We start from the raw sequence: 22,724 nt of genomic DNA on the forward strand, positions 1-22,724 counted from the left end.
AATGCAGCGTTCAAGTTTTAAATAATATGTATCTTTGATAAAAAGCATTAACAACCTCAACATATGCATATGTGATTGTCAAATATTAAATGTAATTTTGAATTAAGATTAAATCATTTTCATTGATACTAATGAAACTTTCAAATAATAGAAAACAGTATTCAATAAAGGATTATCTTATAATAAACGTCTAAGAATATTTTTAAAAACATGAAATCCTACTTTTGTTCTGTTGTATATTTTAAACATGTCTTGGAGTTTTAAAGATACATTTTTACTTTTAAGAATAAAAGAACAAATAGCATAGTTATGGCACCTGACTTAACAGTTACATAACACGCACACACACACACATATATAAGAGAGAGAGAGAGAGAGAGAGAGAGAGAGAGAGAGAGAGAGAGAGAGAGAGAGAGAGAGAGAGAGAGAGAGAGAGAATCAATAAAGTAAGAAAATATAAAATTATACTCATTTATTCAATAAAGATGATACACCAATTAGGAGTGTGGGGCAAGTAAGAACTCTTTACAACATGATATTTCGAAGCCTAATGCTTCTCATCAGAAAGGAGAGAAGATGCTAGATAACATAATAGGGATGCAACGTCTAGTAATAGTTACATTAGGAGCGAAATAATTGTGCAGCGAGATAAAATATTGTGACTGTGTGGGGGTGGGAAACTAAATTGATCTCTAATATAGGAGGAGGAGGAGGAGGATAGCTTTTATTATATAATGAAGGTAGGTGTATAGCATACCTGCCATGGTGGGTTAAATATACGTGTAGAATATGCATGATTAAACTCTCAGGGAGAATATAGAGTAAGTGAATTGAAAGAAGATACTTATTTAATCATATGTATTAAAGGGTAATAGCTATGGAAGGGGTTCACTTGAAATAGGGGATTTATGCTATGTCCGTATATTTTAGAAGGGGCATCTGGAATTATAACAGTACTAAAATGAAATATAAATTATAAGGAATAATACTACAATAAGATAATAAATGTGAGTGGATAAATTATAAGGGATACAATATAGAAAGATTTTTTAAGTGAAGATAGAGGTTAAACAGATGGTAGAGTAACGACATAAAGAAATATAAAGGATTATAGGATAAATAAAAGAAAAAACAATAAAAAAAGAAGTGCTTTTGTTTTTTAATTATTTAGGTTCATTTTGATTTAATCTGTTTGAAGATATTAGGAAAAAGTAAAAATTGTTGATTTAAAATTTTTGAATTACTATTAACCCTACACCCCTAATTAATGTATCACCCTTATTGAATAAATGAAGAAATCTATATATACATTAGTATATATTTTTATAGTCATTTTCTTATTTTATTGATACTTTATATAAGCTCCAAAACAATTTGTTGAGCTTTGCATAATCCCATTAATAGTCTCCTCTTAAAGAATAGACCTTATTCTTTTAACTCCCCCATGGGCACACTGAAGTGCAGTAATACGATGAAAAGATATCTGTTAATAGTTATACATGAACATCTATGATTGCCATTTCAAGAAAAGTAAATGCTTTATGCAATACATTAGTGTATCCTTGAGGTAGACTAAAACAACTGTATACGAATAAAAACTTTTTAGTGAATTTTTGAAAATGTGTTTTTTTACATTTGATGTAGTTTTCATATTACAATATTTTTATTCCTACACAATTGAGCCATTATAAAACACAGTGTTATAAAGAATTTATATTTAAATTTTTTTAATTTATAAACATAAAATAAATTTCGCAAAATCAGAACCAAACCAAAACAAGACAGCAAAGCTTGCATACACAAAGTACTCAACGTCCTAATTAGACTTTTATATCATTTTAATTAATATACGTTTAATGATTGGTTAATCCATGATACTCCTATAAAATGTTAATTATTATTATAATCGGTTTAACATTTTAATCTCCAGGCCTTAATTTATTTCTCTTACGTCATTCTTATCTTTTACTCCTCTGACTTCATTGGCCTTCCTCTACTAACTCACCCTGCTGTTCTACACACAAATCTCCCTAGTCTATATGAGTGGCAATGGTAGTAAATTTGAATGTGAGAGTGAAAACTCTAACTTCTCATATGTATATGGAGGAGTGAAAGCTAACTTTATATATATAAGATACACAGGTTGCAGACAATATTTGTTTTTACATATTTGTTTACAACTGTTAATTTTTTGCCTAGTACGTCCAAGGATGGAATACTGTTGCCATATCTGGGCAGGAGCTGCTAAAAACAGCCTATCCTGCCTTGACAGAGTACAAAATAGACTTTGTGGCTTAGTGGGGGATGCCCTTTTCTCTACCCTGCAACCTCTCTCCCACAGAAGAGACGTTGCGAGCCTATCCTTGTTTTATCGTTATTTCCATGGCAGGTGCTCGTCTGAACTCTGGTCCCCCCTCGCCAATCTTTCACGAAAAACACCCATCTAGCTGAATCCACTGTGAAAAATTTCCCCCACTCTATATCTGTGCCTAAATCAAAACGCGGATTCCATGAACAAAGCTTCTTTCTTAGAACTGCACGCCTGTGGAACTCTGTTCCGTCTGCCTGCTTCCCACCGGACTACAACTTGGATGTGTTCAAGTCCAACGTTAACAAATTCCTAATGAACCGCCCCCTTAAGTAAACACTTCATCAAATCTCCACACTAACGAAATGTACTTGCAATAACCCTTATCCCTGAGTGGCTTCCGGGCCTTGATAAGTGGTGATCACTGTGTAAAAAAAAAAGAGAAAAAAAAAGAAAAGTTTTACTTTACTTTCTATGTCAATCATGTCTTCATAGAAAGAGTAACTTTATTTCAAGTCTTTTTCTTCAGAATAATTGATTATATTTGTGGAAGAGACAAAAGATTTTTTTTCTTGGAATTTATGGTGGAAGGACAAATAAGGAAATTTCAATCTTTTTGTTTTTAACATCAGCAGAAGAATGGTAGAAAAATCCAGAAAGAACTGAAAGATTCACGATTCGACTACAAAGCTCATCAGAAGAAAAAAATGCATAATAAATGATTCCATGCTGGAATTTGTTGCTGAAGTTCAGTAGATAATTTGACAATGAACCCAGCAAGTGAGAAAAATGTACATCAAAAGCTCTATAGGCTGGCAGTGTATTAAGGCATTCCCTATGAAGAAGATGAAGAAAATTTCTGTTGAAAGTGATGCAAGGAAAGTGAATGAAACACACAAAAAAGCTGATGATTAAGATGGAACATCGATTGGAGCCATGCCATGCAGTCATGCTTTTCAAACAAGAAAAACTTTTGCCAAGATCAGAAAATCAACTACCATAACAATAGGTGTCTCGGTGTCTCATGTAAAGACATGCCCAGAGTAATGCAAATAAAGTTTCTAGCAATGTAACATTATGCCACCTTAATCCCCCCGCCCCCAGAGAGCTTCAGGTTAAAAACCGAGGGTATTAACTATTCTTAACATAGTAATCTAATCCCAGCTTTGGTTGTTAGAGAACTTTTTCAACTACACTTCACCTTATATCTGGCCCCTCACCTCGCTATATTGTAACCCCTTCAACTTCTTTGTGAGAGGTGTGGTGGAATGAGACACCAATGGATCAACTGCAACACAAACGACAATATTAAAGCTCAGATCATAAAGGCCTTTAAGGCCTTAGTCAGGCAAACAATGAAGACCTGTGACTGGTCTCAAGGCTGTCATCAAAATCAAAGGGTGGTTCATTTGAATGAAATCAACTGAACAATTCATAAAGTTGATCCAAGTTTGATGAGGAAATCTCAAAAATTGAAATTAGTTATTTTTCCACTAGACAATAATCTTGTGAACAAATATCATCCATACTGTGATATATATATATATGATGTGTGTGTGTGTGTGTGTGTGTGTGTGTGTGTGTGTGTGTATTGGTTTGGATATAAATGTTGTTGTTGTTGTTGCAATGATGTTCACCCTGGTCATATTGAACCATATTTTTCCTCAACTTGCACCACATTATAAACCATGGCAACCCATTCTTGGCAGTCTTGAGCAAGGTCACACAATTAGTTAGCTCTCGTTCAGGACCACAATGATTCAAGATCTAGTGTAGACCAGGTAAGATGCTTGCCCAACCCAATTAAGATTAACATTGTTGCAAAACAATAACATTAACATAAAAACACTTATCTAAAATAATATATTATAAAAATATTGAGGCTGGAGTCCAGTATTTATTTGGATAATGCTCAAGACACAAATAAAGTTTTAAAATGCTAAAAAAGATATTAGAAATGACTACACAAATATTTAAATTCATCAACAATATATAACAATTTCCAGTTGCCATTTGAGTTTTATTTACTTGGGGGAAATCCAAAATAACTGAAAGCAATACTGGGACAGATAGAGAAGACTGGTGTTATGATAAAGTCATTTTTGTATTTAAATTAGTGTCTCTTATAAATAAAAAAATTATAAAAGATAAAATACTGACTATAAAGGATTCTTTGAGATGACAAAAATACATGAAAAAACTCATTTTCCTTCAATTTCAGAGCCTTTAAACTTTAATCTAACCCAGAATTTCTTTTCTATTTGTCAGTTTAAAGGATTTAAAAATTTTGAAGTGTCACGAAATAAACATTACCTTTATGTAATAAAAAAGGGATTAAATTGACCAACTAGTTTCCTACACTATAATGTTTGCATTTTTAAATGATTTTCAAGCCTTTAAACTGACAAATAGAAAGTAATTTTTAACTTGAACAAAGGTTTAAGGTAAAAGTTAAGTCATATACTCACATTGTTCCTCTAAAGCAAAGGAACATAAAGAATCTAATAAATATGTTTTGTACTTGTGATGTTTCTACGAAAGATTTTAACTATAAGAAGGGATTATTTAAATGAATAAATTACATTTTTTAAAAGAAAAATTAAAATCTAAGTAAAGCATGTGAAGAAATAAAACCCCATGCAAATGTAAAAAAAATAACTTTAGCACTAAAAACCACAAATAATGAAAGAATAACAAAAATTCATAAAAGAAAAAGGAGAGGAATGACAATTTCCTTTCTGATGGAAAAGCTTAAAAATATTTTTAAAATCTTAAATTTTTAGATTTATTTGGAATAAATTAATGTTTTACAAAATAATATTTAACAGTTTTAAGTAACTTCAACAATGACATGAAATCCATAATCAGTAAATGGGTAAAAAGAATGCACTTCAAAATTAACTTAAGTTATTTATTTCTTACTATCAATGAAAGCTTTTTGGTAAAATCAACATTATCCCTAAAAAGTACATATTTGGCTATCCCTTAACCAGTAAACCCATTTCAACTGGTACTGGAAAAATCTGTCTATGTATATACATATAGACAATTACTTACAATGTCACAGAATACAAATATTTTATAAAATATTTCAGATTAACCAAAAAATATGTTCATTAAAAATTCATTTATCACTATTAAAAAAAAAAATTATGCAATTAATTTTTAAATGGTTTTAAAACAAATTACAAGAATTAGAAACCAAACTAGTGTAGAATATTTTAAGGTTAAACTAAAAGAATTTGGAAATAAATTGTAAAAGAGTGAATTTACAGACATTTTTGGATTCAATCTGATCAAATATTTAAGAAAAAATGTTTTGTACATTTTTATTATATATTTTGTGACATATTTATAGTAAATGGAATTATCGATGCCAAAGAACCATAATAAATAATTAAACAGGAGAGAAATAAAAACATAAGTTATTGTAGAATTATATTTTAAATAATTGTAAACAACTGAATTATCACCACAATTATAGTAAAAATAATTTTAAAAAAATATAATGATTTTAAAAATGTTGATACGAATCTAAAAACCCAGACATCGCTTGGTAGTTTTATATAGTACAAATAAAAATTGTATCAATATTTATAATTCTCAGTTCAAGGGAAGTAACTCATTACACAACTCGTGTTGTTTTAAAGTGTGTAGAAGGTTGATTGTCATTGTGTCAACAAAAAAGAGTGGGTTAGAAAGTTTGCTCAATAATGATGCAAGGGATAGTGCTGCTGCTGCTACTGCTACTACTACTGACACGGCCGATATCGCCAGTGCCACAGCTGCCCAAGGTAAAGAGCATCAATTCAAATCAATATCTTTATCTAACCAGTTGAAATGCAAACTAAGGGAGCTATGTTGCTAATAGTGAGAGAGAGAAAGAGAGAGAGAGAGAGAGAGAGAGAGATGGGAGAGAGAGAGGGGAGTACCGCATCATTTCCATTAATACCTTGTGAAAGGTATGAATCGATATATTTTCACTCCAGCTAGTCAGGTGAATTAGATTCTCAAGCTTTGGTTATGCAACTAACATAGGAGAAGGAAATCTCTAAAATAATATCAGTCCTACTATTTATCTGGGTATTACATTCAGTCATACTGAACTTCTTTCCACTGGACTCTAGCAATGCAGTATAGGAGAGATATGGTTGCAAATTGCACACTTCTTGCCTCACTATTAACTCATCACACAGGCATCCTTACAGAGCATATCCATTGTCTTTTGGTATTGAAAGGATGGTTTTCAAATTTACATAATCTAATGCTGCTGGACTGAAGTAATTATTAACAGAAGGAGCATTTAGAGTAAGTATTTTAAGAGCGCTGAATGAAAGTACAACATGCTTGACATTATATTGAATCAAGTGAACAGGAAATAAACAAAACAGACGACATGGAAGCATTATAAAAAGGGAAATAATGATGACACAAAATAAATAGAAATATCACAAGAGATGCTACAGAAAATATCTGTGTTGCATGATTAGCCAAGTGGATATTTTTGTGGACTATGAAATTAGCTTTGCTGAGATTTAACTAATATTGCATCTTGCTCAATTACTCATGTCACGATAAAATAATTGTGCACAATTATTAAGTTTTGTTTTAGGATTAAATTTCTCAAAAATTGTTGATGTGCCATAAAATAGGTAAATCAAATGAAACATTAAATTTCATATTTTCAGTATTTAATATTTTATATTAAATGCTTATTATATATTTAATGCCAAAAAATCCATAAAAAATACAGACTGTTTTAGATGAATGATTTTCTTTCAATATTTAATTCTGCATTAAAACTCAATGTCATTTATCAAAAAAGAAAACAAACAGACAAAAAAGCCTCCACAGGAGTTATTTCCCATTTACAACAACAGAAAAATAGACGTTTTAAATTAAAAAAAGTTTACAGAAACTTTGTAATGTTGTAATGTATTTGTTTTTTTTGTTTTTTTTAATATATATTATCACACTTTTTTCTTTTATAAATTAATTGATTTTATTTCTAGTTAGAAACTGCATTGTAGACATAAATGAACAATACAAGACAATTTAGAAAAAAATATTTTGTAATAACATTTGTGTATGGGAGAAAGAAAAATCAAAAGCGTTTAACCACATCAATTAATTTCCAGTAAGATTTTTTAAATATCACAATTATTTTTTTATGAAAAGTTGTAATCTAAATTGAATATTTTCATAATATAAATTGAATAACACAAAGTTTAAATTTATCAATACGAGTACAAATCCAAATCCTAAAATAAAGATAGTCAAACGGTTAACTACCTGGTAAAATAATTTAAATAGTTTCCATTTATTTCACAATGATCTTCCTACGGAAAAGGCATGAATCCACTTTCTATAAGGCCAGCAATCATTCAAAATACCTAATTTTACAATTATTATTTTTTATACACTCAAAATATTGTCAGAAAAAAATACTTTTGATGACAACATATTAAGCAAAACAAAAAGTTTGCTACATTAAATTTCGTAAACTTTAATATTTGAAAATAACATGTTAAATTTTTATTTGTTAGAAAATGTGTAATTCATTGAATAAATACTAACAAATTAATAAAATAAATAATTCGCTGATTTTTTTTTGTAACAAAAAACACATTGATTTATTTACACAGAATAGTTTATGTGTATGGGTGTTCTTAACACTGCCAGTAAAGCTGGTATTATTTTAATGAAATGAAAACACAAAATAATCATAAATACATAATCCAGGATTCAGTATAATAGCCAGATAAATAATTTAAAAATTTGATATTTCAGAATGAATAATAGCTTTAAAGTGATTGTTTAGTGGCTAGACAAAGATAATTGAAACATAAATAAAATAGACTGTTTTACAGATAAAAAAAATATTTCAAAACATTTCATAACATCTTGTCTATTTATTTTAGTATATTCTTATCATTTTTGTTTTCAACAAAGAGCCATTTAACTTTAGTCAAATATATATTTTATTTACAAATAAATATTATTCTTACAATAACTAAAATTTATTTACAAAATCTCATTTGAAATGATATTGTATTATATTATGATAGATAAATGAAATGAATAAAATTTACAACTAAGAATACTAAAATTACTTAACTCCAATAAGTTGCAATATAGCAACTACTAAAGTTTTATTAAAAACATTACCTTAAAAATGACATTTAATTTTCAAGGGACTTAAGTTTGTTTAAAATCTTGAAATATTTTCAATTTTCTTTCTCTATTAATGCACAGAAAATATTTTTAAAGAAAAAAAAAAAAGTGAAAAAAAAATTCTAATATGTATACATCTTTTTCAAAATATAATTATTTCTTCAGATGACATTATTTGGTTATATTCTAATAATTCATTTCAAACATTTACTTCAGTTGATTCAGAAAATGAAAAAGTAATTCAAAATAAACTTTTACTAAGTATCGATTACAGTATTCTTCAACATACTGAATAAGTGAACCAAAATCACATGAAGGATCCAATAATTGTAGATAAATAGCAAAAAGGAACATAGACATCTCCATCCAAAACTTTTGCTGAAAAAATTGTTATAGGCATGCAAAATAATAGAAATCCTAAAATTCATAATTCATTAAAATAATTAAAAATTGAAATATATAAATTGTAAACATAAAATTTAATAAGAAAATTTAGACATAAAAAAATATATATATATATATATATATATATATATATATATATATATATATATATATCAAATTGATTAAAATTAAAAGCCAGTTGCAGCTAAACTGAATGTGCAATAGACTTTGAAAATCATTAAAACAAAATAAGCAAGCAGAGTTACTTCCCTCTTCCCTTTAATTAACTGGTTAGTTTGCAGCTTACAATTTCCATTGAAATAATCAAATTTGAACGTAAACAAGAACATGTGATTGTGTGAGTCATAATCGTATTCATTCTAAATTGAAATCAATTCAATCTGGGATAAAATATATGGAATTTACATAAACAGAAAGTTAAATATTAAAATATACGAAAAATAGGATTTAACATAATTAATATCCAAAGTTTTTAATCTAGAAAAATGTATTTTTTTAGTTAAAATGTCAAATATCTAAAAATATTTGAATTGCAGTAGAAATTATAGACAAGTTAATTTCACTATTTTCTTAAAAGAGAGAAAATATTGTCAATAATTTAATGCTATAAAAAGTAAGCAAATAAAGAACAAAACTACAGGGTTTCTAAAGATCAGATTTTATATAGAACTGTAAATTAGTACATAGTTAAATGGACATTTAATACCCAAGTGACGCAGAAATTAGAAAAAGATATTCAATATCTGACAGATAATTATAATCAAGAAAGCTATTCTTATAAGGATTACTTAGTTAAAGGTAAAAATAAATGTGGAAATTGTGTCAGTTAAAAAGAAAAAAAGCGAACAAGAAAGTGTTAAGATGCAATACATTCAATCTGCACGTTTAGTGACGAAGATCGTATTTTAAACTTGAGTATTGTTGACTAACAGATATTCTTACAGAGATTTGTGGGTCTGTTTAAAAGTAATTTCAAACTCAAATGTGTTATAGAGATGTGTGGATACATGTTAAAATAAATCAAAATTGCATCAGATAAAAGATTACAAATGTTCTATCACAAAAAAAAACAAAAACAGATGAAATACAAAGGGTTTAAGGCATACTTTTATTCCAGTAACTTATAGAATTTTATCTTTTTAATCAAATTACTTAACATCTATAATACTTTTAATATCAAGCTAAACAAACTTAAACTGTTAGAAATATGATAATCATTAATTCTATATCATATAATTCAATAAAATATGGCAAAAGTGTCTGATGTTTACACCAAAAAACTGCAACATTAAATTCGTATTAAAATTAATATTAAAAAACTTTACGGCGTGAAAATAAAAATTACATCTATGTGAATATTCTTAATAGAAAATAAATGAAAATCTGTGCCATATAAACATAAGTTCATTTTGAAAGGCCTAACGAAAAAAAAAGTTATTTACTATGTCTTTTATCTTAGTTTAATCAGGAATCACATTCAAGCTTTTAATGAAGCTAATAGAAATTTATTTCATGTATCCAAATAAAATGTTATAACAAGATATTTTATGTATCGATTTGCAGTATTTACTTCAACAGTGCTCAATGTATGCATAGAGCTAGGTAGTAAGTTATGAAAATATATAAGCCTCTGTATAGCTTGATTGTCATAAATTTTTAAAAAACTTTATTTTTTCATTAGGTGTTTGTGCATATATATGCACAAACACCTAATGCCTACTGTCTCACAGAAAATATAGCAATATACGGATAAAATTTTCTGAAATATTTTATCAGATCTAAAGTCTTTGTAAAGTCATTCTTTTCCAATATAAAATTGTATGGTAGATTTAGTTTGTTGAACTCATTCTTGTCAAGAAATGTCCAATGCATAAAGAATAATTAAAATCTGTGTTTCCCCATTTAGAAATCCCATTAATTAATTAAGGTATTAATTAAATCATCTTTCATTATTTTGTCTAGTAAAGTAGTTAAACTGAAAGATTTCAACTTATTTTTATAATTTTTTTTACTTTCATTAGTTTAGTTGCTTTTATTTGTACACATAATTTAGATGTTATATTCCAACTCGCATGTCTACATACTAGTTCCCACAATTCAGCACAATATTATATATATATATATATATATAATAATAATAATTTGCACCATTTGCAATAACATTTTTAATCAATCATTTCAACTTTATTTGAGAAAAGAGACAAAATATGATTATGAAATTTAAATTCATCAATTTACATCAACAATTACTCCAATATCAAATGTTATATATATAAAAAAATGTTCTTACTAGAGCTGATTTATGAGAACAATCACCTATATATACACACCTACACAATCCAAATTTATTTCAGCTGGATGAAACTGTGTTCCTTTGTGAATACATTCAGCCATCTGTGTCCAGAATTAATACAAAGGATTAATATGTCAGTTTAGATCACGTGCAGAGCCATGGATAAGGCTAGTTGTAAACAAGTAATAATTAGAAAGCAATTTTTCCAGAGTTGGGGGAATCACCTGTTTCACATAATAATATACAAATATATACACAAAATGATTATAGACAAAGAATCAAACAAAAACAAAACAGAATATACATTGAATAGTGATACAAAGAAAAGGATGTGAAAAGCAGAAACACATACCCAACTCTCCCATTCGCCATTGCATAGGAAACCTGTTTTAGCCTTTAACTACACAGAATGATTGACTCTCAGACTTCCTTTTTTTAGAAATGGCCTGTATTGATTTTTTTCAATTCAATCCATTTTAGAGGCCATTGCTTCAACAGGAGTCCATCATTGCAATCATGTGTTGTGCCTATGTAATTGAAGTGAAACTACTTAGGGTTACTATACATAGGCTTGTTGTTTCAATCTACTGGTTCATTTAGTCACAACGGCTTCCTTGATAGCCTAAAAGGCAGTTCAGTTCAAGTCATAAAGAGAGTGGTGCACAACATAACTAAGCCATGATTAGAAGCTAGTTGTGGTGAATATTCAAATCTAAAAAACAACAACAATGCCTTCTTTCCAAAATATTAACAGTTAAATGAAGTAAAATCAGTGCTAATAAGTGAGACTAGTCTTAGACATACACATATGCATACACCGAATTGAAAATATATCTCCATCACATCTGCACATGTAAATCCCATACACACACGCATATGTTTAGGCAGCATTTTTTCTTTAAGGCATATTTCATTAAATAAAATAGATATTGTTTGTCTATTAATTCTGTTTTCGATCCTTTCTTCCCAATAACAGTCTTCACTTCTGGCAGGAACTGGCTGATGTAATCACCATATTTATCAGAAGTCCTAGTACTTTCCAATCCTTCAGGATTCATTGTCAGGGATAAATTAATCTAACTGGTTTTGAACAATTTATATACCCCCTCCCCTTCTTTTCCTCATTGGTTAATTATTTTATTTATTTATTTTATCCTTTTTTCCATTGGTTGACTATGAATCCTGAAGGATTGGAAAGTACAAGGACTTATGATAAATATGATGATTACATAAGCCAGTTCCTGTCAAAAGTGAAGACTGTTATTCGGAAGTTGGAAAAGATCCAAAATAGAATTAATAGATAAAAAACGTCTATTTGATTTAATGAAATATATACACACACACACACACACACACACACACACACACACACACACACACACACACACGATACAGGTTGTCCTTTCAGTCTCAAGACACAATTCTTTGTAAGAGTGTAGAGTGTCTTCACAGGCAAAGTATAGCAAAGCAGGAGTTGAGCAATCTCCAACCGTACATCTCCTATACATTGTGTGTGTGCAGTAGCAAAGAGAAGTCCAGGAAAACTGGAGAGTGTCAAAATGAAAAGAGAAAAAATGGTGTTATTTTGGAGCTCTCCTTCTCCTAGACTAGTTGCACAACTAGGATTTGAGAATGTAGTCTACCCTATGATTAAATCCATAATTTGATGGGAAATATATGTATTCATACTCTTCAAAAGAATATGAGTGAAAGCGATACAGTTAACTTCCAAAAATAGAATCCAGTACATTCGGTCATCTGTATTCACCTGTAACTATTACATGGTATTCCACTCCACACAAACACACATTATACAGACATGCACATACATATACATCACACAGGTATGTCTCTACTTATATATAAAAGGTACTTTGTGTGTGTGTGTGGATGAGTTTGTTCCCGATGGATTCCGAAACAGGCTGTTTTTTATGAAATTTCACACAAATATACTTTATGTGTCTGAGTATTCTCAGATAGGTTTTGTATAGAAATGACCGATACCAAAAATCATTAATTGAAAAGTCTGATTAAAAAAGGAGCAGTCCGATTTTGAATACAGTTAACATCTTATAAAGTTAAGCATCACAAATACATTTGAAAAGTTTTATCACCGAACAAGCAGATGGACCTAACATATAAAATCAATAGTATGTTCTTTGATAAGGCATGGACACATTCAGAATTAATGTTTCTGTTTAGGACACAATTGAACCATGATATTTGACTTTTGAATGTTAAACTTTAATTCAAGCCATTAGATAAAAATAATTTTATAAAAATCAACAGTAGGTTCTCTACAGTGCAATGTAGACTACAATATATTATGGACAAAGTCACTGCAGGAAGGTACATGTAGTTTCCTCCCAGTTCACTGCAATGAATTCCCAACTACAGCAAGCAATCAAACAATTTGATTTAAAAAAAAAATGGACAATTTCACCGAGTTTTTTGACAATAAAAGTATGCTGTGAAACATTCGTTGATCTACATTCAATCCTGGACAACGCCTGGTCTCCCTACTGATGTGTATATATATATAGATATATATATATTATATATATAAAAATCAGATATGTATTTTTATACATTAAATATATACACATATATTCATCAGGTACACATTTTTATGCATTAAATATATACATACACACACAGGCGTATACTTTACACTAATCATAAATAGAAAAATAAAAAATAAAACTTTTCATAATGGGAAATATTTAACATTAATTGATATATTAAGAATTATTTTAAATAGTTATTAAATTTTATTTTTTGTAATATTATGTTTACACTATCTAAAACTTGAACAAACTATACAAAAGATAAATCTTTTAGACAACCAAAGGACAGATATATTTTGCAATAATGAATAGATATGGGTCAAACACTGAGGATCCCATGATATGGCAAACAAAAAAAAAAAAAATTTTTTTAATTAAAAAAAAGTCAAAAGACTCCTACCTAAAAAAAGAAAAAGATTTAGTTAAAATAAAAAAAAATTGTTAAAACACAAACTTTTCTTGGAAAAAAGCTTTCTTTATAACAGTTGTTTCCCCTGTTTTAGTCATAAAAAAGATTTAAGATTTATTTAATACTTTTCATTAAAAAAAAAAAAAAAAAATCTTTTCATATAGTTTTTTTGAAAAAAATTTTTTTTCATATAATTAGACTTATGATAACTATTTTCGTCTTGTTTTATAGTTTTGCTTTCAGTGTTTTTTTGTCAAGCTTGATTACAATGCTGCATTTTGAATTTATTGTCTGGCAGTTTTTACATCATTTTTTTCCCCGGCTGTTTACGTAACCATGTTGGAAGGTGCAGGCGCAAAGTTGCACGAAATTGGGTCAAGTTCTGAATAAATACTAATATTTTAGTAAAATTATTTAAGCTTTAGAAAGAAGTAAATAAAAATCGAGACTATCAAATACAAAATTATTAAAAAACGGAAAAGGTTTGACAAAGTTATTTTTAATTACTTGAGATTTTGAAATATTTACATGAAAAAAAGAAAGTAGCAATCATCATATATATATATATATATATATATATAGAAATGTATATATTTATACACATCTAATATATACATGTGTATATGAATATGAATGTATACATATAGGTATTTAAATATGTGTGCCTGTATATATGTGTACATATACAAACATACATATCCATATGTGTGTGTAAATTATATATTTTATCTAAACGCACACATACATCCACATGTATATATATGTATATCAGCACATATATACTTGCACACACACACACACACACAGAAAGATAGACACTCATATACACATTTACTTATATATATTTGAGAGGTTTCAATAAATTATTTATGTCAACTTTGACTAAAAAAAGCTAAGTGTATAGATGTTCCATTAAATAATATAACAGTCCAACAAGTCTGTGTGTTCACTGTAATTGAATGCTGACAATGCTTTCTTGTTAGCTGTTGTTTTGGTTGCAGTTGGATTGAAGCAGAAAAGGTTAGAGGGTGTGGGAAGAAACGGACAGTTCATAGGACGAAGATGAGGAGGGAATGGTTTCTAAGTGCACTGGCCAGAAATGGCAGAGATAAAAGAACCCAGCAGCAGTTAGGGTCATTGGTAGTGGTGTAGGGAAATGGAGAGGGCTGGCCATCCTAATAGCTAATTGCCTTGCTCCTATGTGTCCCTGAACAAATAATCCCAATTATTGTTATCAGTGGTCAGTGGGTTGTGCAAACATGTCTGAACACCTCCTTGATGGCCATGGTGTTGATATTGACACAGGACACAAGCATCAGCACTTGCAGACAGGGAAAAGGGGAAAGAAATGGCAGCATAAAGGATCAGCATCAGCTGATGGCCAGTTGGCTTTTCTAGTTACAGATTGACACTGGCTCTACATTTTATGTCTGTCATAACTAAGTATTTAAGAACAGAAATATTTATGGATAATTTATGTAGTTATATAATTTGAAAAGAGTTTTAAGTATGTACTAAAATACCCATAACTCGTTTGTTCAATATCTGTTACATATATTAAATATATAGTTTCTTAGCTTTGACATTGCTTGAGAAAGATGGTGACTACCAGACATGCCTAGTAATAGATTTGAAGGTATTATACTTGTCTGTTTGATATCACTTTGTTATATTAATCCATATTAATAAACTGTGAAACCAAAGATAAAAAACAATAACGATTACCTATATATATATATATATATATATATATATATATGTGTGTGTGTGTGTGTCTCAAATATATTTAGTATACAATTTTACAAAACCTGTATATTTTGTGTTTTACCTGTCAATTGTACATATCTGGTGTTGCCTGGGTGTATTTTTACTTTCATTTTGTTTCTATTATTATCATTATTATTATTGTTAAACTAAACCGTTTCTGTTAATTTTTTAAATATTTTTTGTTTTTAAATATAAAATTCTTATAAAATTATAAGTATTAGTAAATAGATATTTTCAACCTGTATGGTGAGGAATGTCAATAATAAAGAAAAAAATATTAATTTATGCCTAGAATAATGATTGAGAAGAATGGGATTATTTGATTTTTAGTCTCATTCTTTCTTAACTGTGCTATTATACTGCTTTAAGGACAGTGAGAGAAACACCATTATTTGTGCTGGATTGCTGACACAGGGCTATTGCTGTTGCTATGTAGAGCATTATTGAAAATTGTACATTAGTAAAATGTTCCTAGAAGGATTAAATCTTTTTAGAAAAAAAAAAAATGAATCAAAGTATATTTTTTATTAACAAACAAAGACCGTTGAATAAAAACAAACTTATGAATCAATCAAATATTGACTTTATAGAAAGAATGCTATTAACCACAAAGATTCAAGTATAAATCTCACATTACTTTATATAGGTTGTGCTTATAGGGTGCATTTGTAATCTTGCCAAATCAAAGTAAAACATTTCTGAAAACATGTACCTGTGTATTATACTACCCCTTTTTGTTTTCATTTAAAAAATGTATTATATACAGAAAATACATGTTTTTTTTCCTTTTAGATATTTTTGTGAATATCTATTTAACATGATATTGTATCTGACTCATTCTTTCTTTACATCAGGATGGTTCTAACAATATGATGAGGTCTCTATTCGAAATTGTATCATTTTTCAATTCAACAATCAATTTTAACTTATAGTTATAAAACTATATAAAAATGCATGAAAAGTCAAATGTACAAAATGTTATTTAAGTAAATGTTATTTTGGTAAATATGAATCACCAAATAATCGTTATAGTGTGAAAACTTCACACTTGTTGCTCAGGTATCCTTAGAATGAGACAAGCTGATCAAAATTTAGACAGTAGTTTAGACGTGTTACATATTAGAGACCCTATATCAGTAAGTAGCGATTAAGTTAGCTAGTATGAATTTTGATAAGGGTCATATTGGTACATATTAGGAAAACCTAGGTGCAAACAGAATGATATCCAGAGATGGACAACGTAAGGAAGCAGGATAGGACAAGTCAGGTCTCCTAGATAAAGCATAGTCGAATAATCATGATATTACCTGACATGTTTTCAAACGAGAGAAAACTAAGAATTTCAATCAGTCTTATTCTGGAAGCCGTGCAGATGAGACACAGCTCAACAAAGTAGAATAATCTAAGGCGAATGTCACTTAGATGTCTGTCCATCTATGACTCAATTCTCAAGTTAGAAAGGAAACTATTGTTAATCTCTATATTAATAAAATTGTGTGACTACTCATGTATATCTATATATTACTCATGTCGATGTAACTGAGTTTTACATATTCAATCATTAGTTGTTCTTATTACTATAGTTTTTATTGAAATAAAAAATAAAGATACATAAAATAAAGCTAAATTATTAAAATCCTATTTAAAAAATAACTGAAGAAATTATATGCATCACAATGTATTTCCGCTTATAAATCAGCAATTTAAAATTTTTCATAATTAAACAAAAAATAGAACTATTTCATAGCTTTTCAAAATTTTAATCTGAAAGCATTAAAATTGTCAATAAGAAAGTCATTCAAACTGGTTTTAAAATTCTGAAATCTTCATGTGTTAAAAGCTGAAAAGTTTTGAAAACTATTCACTTATACCCAATAAATTTTATGAATAGTGATTAAAACATTATCTTAAATCTAATTAATATTTTATAACAATTTGGATCAATTAATTCAATAACCAAATGATTCAATAATAATTTACTCTTGAAAATTCTATAAAAATGTTAATTTGGTAAAAAAAAATGTTTTTTAAATGCATAGTATTTACAAAAAAGTCAAAATAAAAGGTAAAGATGTTAAATCGGTACAGTTGCCTTTTTATAAAGACAGATTGATTTAAATAGTATAAGTCTACTTGTAATTTTTTTTTGATAACTTAATTTGCTATGATTCTGATAACAACTACATTACACTGAACTATATTCATAATTCTATAAAGAGAATACATGAATAAAATTTTTATGTTCTAAATAAATAAAAGAAAGAGAATGTTAAATTCCTCACTGAATGGAAATGAACAAAGGCAAAAAATATGATACTAATAGAAATGCCTGCATAAATACATTAGAAATCACCTCATAAGAAGGCAGTGTTCTTTGTTTTGGAAGCAGTATATCTTTATACATCTTCTATAAGGGTCAAATACAAAAAGAAGTGTCAGAATATATTGCAGTCTTTCGTGAAAGTAAAAAAAATTCACTTGCTCTTTATCTGCTTTACGTAGACGTTTTTTTTTGTTTTTTTAAGAAAGGCCTATTAAAAATTTATCATTCTCTGAGGGATATTCAATGTTTTAGATGAGAGTTGATTTTGTGGCAAACGCTTGCAAACTCACTTGATGCTAGCCCTAAAGTCTGGGTGGGGCAATTGTGGGAAAATGCTAGCACAGCTTATCCTAAAGAATCAAACTTGGCAACCCCTTCTTCAGATTAGAACAAAGACAACAAAAAGAAAACAATAGGGGAAAGATGTAAAAGGGAGGAAAACAAAGAGAGGCATGAGGGAGGAGCAGAAGGAATATAGATTAAAGAAAAAAGATACTATAGAATCCAAGTTTCATGCATTCCCAAGTGGCAAACTATATGCTGTTATTCAATTTCTAGATTCTTTTTGTCCATCTAGACTTTAATTTATACGAATAATTTCCTATTTTTTTTAAGTTATTACTATTATTATTAAGTTTAACTTGTTACCATTATAAGTAATAATTGATAAATAAAAAAAAATGAATTCAGTACAACGAAAATGAATCTATTAAGATGTGCTGATTCATCTGTGCATTTGGCAATAGAAATACTATTTCAAACTTAAGCAAAACAAAAAAGAGGTTGCCTCAAACTTAAGCAAAACAAAAAAGAGGTTGCCTCAAACTTAAGCAAAACAAAAAAGAGGTTGCCTCAAACTTAAGCAAAACAAAAAAGAGGTTGCCTCAAACTTAAGCAAAACAAAAAAGAGGTTGCCTCAAACTTAAGCAAAACAAAAAAGAGGTTGCCTCAAACTTAAGCAAAACAAAAAAGAGGTTGCCTCAAACTTAAGCAAAACAAAAAAGAGGTTGCCTCAAACTTAAGCAAAACAAAAAAGAGGTTGCCTCAAACTTAAGCAAAACAAAAAAGAGGTTGCCTCAAACTTAAGCAAAACAAAAAAGAGGTTGCCTCAAACTTAAGCAAAACAAAAAAGAGGTTACCTCAAACTTAAGCAAAACAAAAAAGAGGTTGCCTCAAACCTAAGCAAAACAAAAAAGAGGTTGCCTCAAACCTAAGCAAAACAAAAAAGAGGTTGCCTCAAACTTAAGCAAAACAAAAAAGAGGTTACCTCAAACTCAAGTGAAACAGAAAAAAGCTAGTTCAAACTTTGCATTGATGAAAATATGATTTCAAATGAAAGCATAACAGATGAACAGAATCTCTTATAGAGATGTGTGAACACATCTTGAAATTAATATTCATGTACGATTTCTAAAACTTCCATCATTGCTCGAATTCTAAACTTAGGTTTAATATATTTAGTTATTAATATTTAAATAAATTTTAAATGTTCTGAATTTCAACTTTATAATTATATATAATATATTATAAGTATATTCAATATTATGTAGAAATTATTTTTAATATAACATTTCCAGATATGTGGTTTTTGAGAATTTTCAGTGTAGCTTCATCCACGCAAGGCATATATTGAAAATAAACAGTGCAAACTAAATATGTATTTATATCACACTCATTATTTTATTATTAGTATATACGCTCTATACTTGTAATAAAATGGATTTGATATAAATAAATGTTTGGTTTTGAATCCTTACTTTTGATATATATGCTCTGAAAGTGTGAATTCATTTTTATTGAGCTTTATCATGGCAATTTGGAAAAACTTTTATTGAAGATATACATTAAAAATATATATATATATATATATATATATATATATATATGCATATATATATATACACACGAGAGAGAGAACACAAAAGTTGACGACAATTATGTCAAAATTAAACCTTTTTACAAAATATAACACTTTGTAAAAAAATTATATCCTTAAATTTTCCTCCAAATCATTTAGTATTTAAAATATGCTAATTTAACATTATTTTCTAACTTTGGTAAATCAATTGAAATTAAATAATATAATATTTTAAAGAACAAAATATGTTGGCTTACAATAATAATAAAATAGAAGCCAACTGGCATGTTTTTGTTTGTTTTTAATTGAATAAAAGTGAAAATAATTCATTAAATGGTACAAAATGTACCATTTATTCCATAAGGTGCATTAAAAAAAAAAAAAAAAAAAAAAAAAGAAAGGAATAAACTTACCTGTACTCCAGGCCACAGACTGAAGTCATCCCTCTGGTGACGTTCGGTCATGTTCAGACCAGGATAACAGTCAGGACTAGAAGGGGATAAAAAACAACATTTATAAGGATATGGTAAAAAAATGAATATCTTAAGAAATACAATATAATAAGATATGATATATATATATACAATCTCAGAAACAATACAAGATATGCAAAGCGTACAAGAAAATACTATTTCTTTTGTGAATTCAGCAATTGCTTTGGAAATTAACTACCAAAAAATAAAACATTCTAACATACTCATAATAGGTAACTGCAGTATGCAATGAAATATTCTATTAATATTATTTATTTCAAACTAGATAGATCTCAGGATTAAAGTTCACTTAGTTTTTGTAGATTTTCTGTTATCAACAAATTAAAATACCAGTGGCATTTACTATGTGATGCCTTCTATTTTTTATTCTTCCTGAATGGATCAGATGAGATAGCGAATTGCATTGTTATGACGACTGTTGTAGATATTAACAATGTGAGATTCTAAGAATATGTCCCCTGTTATGGATGTATGTCAGAAGCAGACATGCATCACTGAATTCCTAGCAAAAGTAGATTGAGAATAGTGGTGACTATATAGAAAAATTAATTCTGGAGCACAAGAGGTTGCTTGCTTTAATAATATCACCCCCATCTTTGCAGCTCTTCAACTTTGGGTTTTTAAAAAAAAAAAAAAAAAAAAAAAAAAAAGGCTTTACTTTTGGAATGACCTCTGTATATGGAAATTTAATATTTGGAATTATTTCTAATTCTTAATTGTTCTAAAGTGTTATTCACCATATCTTATATTTATATTCATGATTTTAAAAATTGTTAAAATTTCATATTGGAACAAAATCAGAGTAAAAATACTAGGTTAATTATGAAATAGTAACATTATTAACTACATAAAGCAGAACAGATGTTAAACTGCATGCAATACTTGCTGCAATGATGATTGTTTACAGAGTCAGATTTGCAGCTTCGTCTATTATATAAGATTGTTTTATCAATTATTTTGCCAGTTGTCATAAATAGCTAAAATATGTCATTATTGGAAATTGTTTAAGAAATCCACTTTAAATTAGTTAAAGAAAGCAAAATATGATTTACTACCAGTGAATATCGAAAATTATTGATCATGAATTTGTTCCCGGTGTTATAGTAACAGTAAGATGATTTCTAAATGTGAGAGTAAAAGCTCTTGTCCCTTATTTATGATTAATCAAAAATAAAATATAGATCACGATTAAATATTAAAATCGATTAGAAAAAGAATTTTGTTTCTTAGAACCCTAACCAATATTTGTCATATATGACCGATATAAAAAATAAGTATTTACCTTATGATAAAAAAAAAAGCTATTTATCATGAAAATACCGGAGGATGGAGGTGTAACTGGTTCTATTTTATGTATAACATGAGATGTGTGTGTATATATATATATATATATATATATATATATATACTTTATATTTTGCCCTTATTAAAAGTTGAAATATGATTAATGATCATAAGAGATGCCCAAGAAATGTAAGAAGAATAGATAAATAATTAATAGAATGAATTTCTGAATGTCTAGTCTTCAATACAAACATGTTTAGAATCAACTCAGCATACAGGCTTCAAGTCGTGTTTGAGCTGCCGCACCACTTTCACTAATACTCTTGGAAAAGATATGAATTCATATATCATCCCTCCACTTATGACTTAAGTAGTAGGGTAGGTTAGTTTTGGTCATGCAACTAGTCTAGAAGTAAAATAAAACAAACTCTGAAATATAATTTTTGTTTCAAGTCATTCTGAACTTCTCGCCACTGGACGCAAGCAATGCTAATTTAGAAGTGCAGTTAGAGATTATGAAAGCCTTGCTCTCCTATAGATTGACTTTGCAGAGAGTATCCTTTGCCTCTTGATTTAAAGTCTGCCAACAGTATTATATCATTATACTGTTAATTTCCAATTTGGAAATATTCACTCCCAAGCGTATAAAGTAGGTCATTTAAAAATCAAAATTTCGTGTTGGGTAATCCTTTTTATTTCAGTTACACTTGAAAATTAGTCATTAATATTTTCTACTTCAAAGATAGACTTAAATTCTAAGTATCTTTTTCTTCCACTGCTGATATTGATATTCTGATTTTAATCAGTAAAAATGTTCAAGTGACAAAAAAACACTTTTCTAG

General features: G+C 28.5%; 1 protein-coding gene across 5 annotated transcripts in view; it reads right to left on the reverse strand.

Moving 5' to 3' along the window:
- LOC145246633 (uncharacterized) overlaps nt 1–22,724 on the reverse strand; it is a 205,418-nt gene that overhangs the window by 124,793 nt on the left and 57,901 nt on the right. For all 5 annotated transcript variants that reach the window (XM_080108314.1, XM_080108319.1, XM_080108316.1 and 2 more), the window contains exon 2: nt 20,518–20,593. In XM_080108314.1, coding sequence (XP_079964440.1) covers nt 20,518–20,593 — 76 coding nt within the window. The remainder of the gene's footprint in view (nt 1–20,517; nt 20,594–22,724) is intronic.

The sequence above is a fragment of the Euprymna scolopes genome, chromosome 24 (genome assembly GCF_053919585.1).
Source record: "Euprymna scolopes isolate OS-2025 chromosome 24, ASM5391958v1, whole genome shotgun sequence".
Lineage (NCBI taxonomy): Eukaryota > Metazoa > Mollusca > Cephalopoda > Sepiida > Sepiolidae > Euprymna > Euprymna scolopes.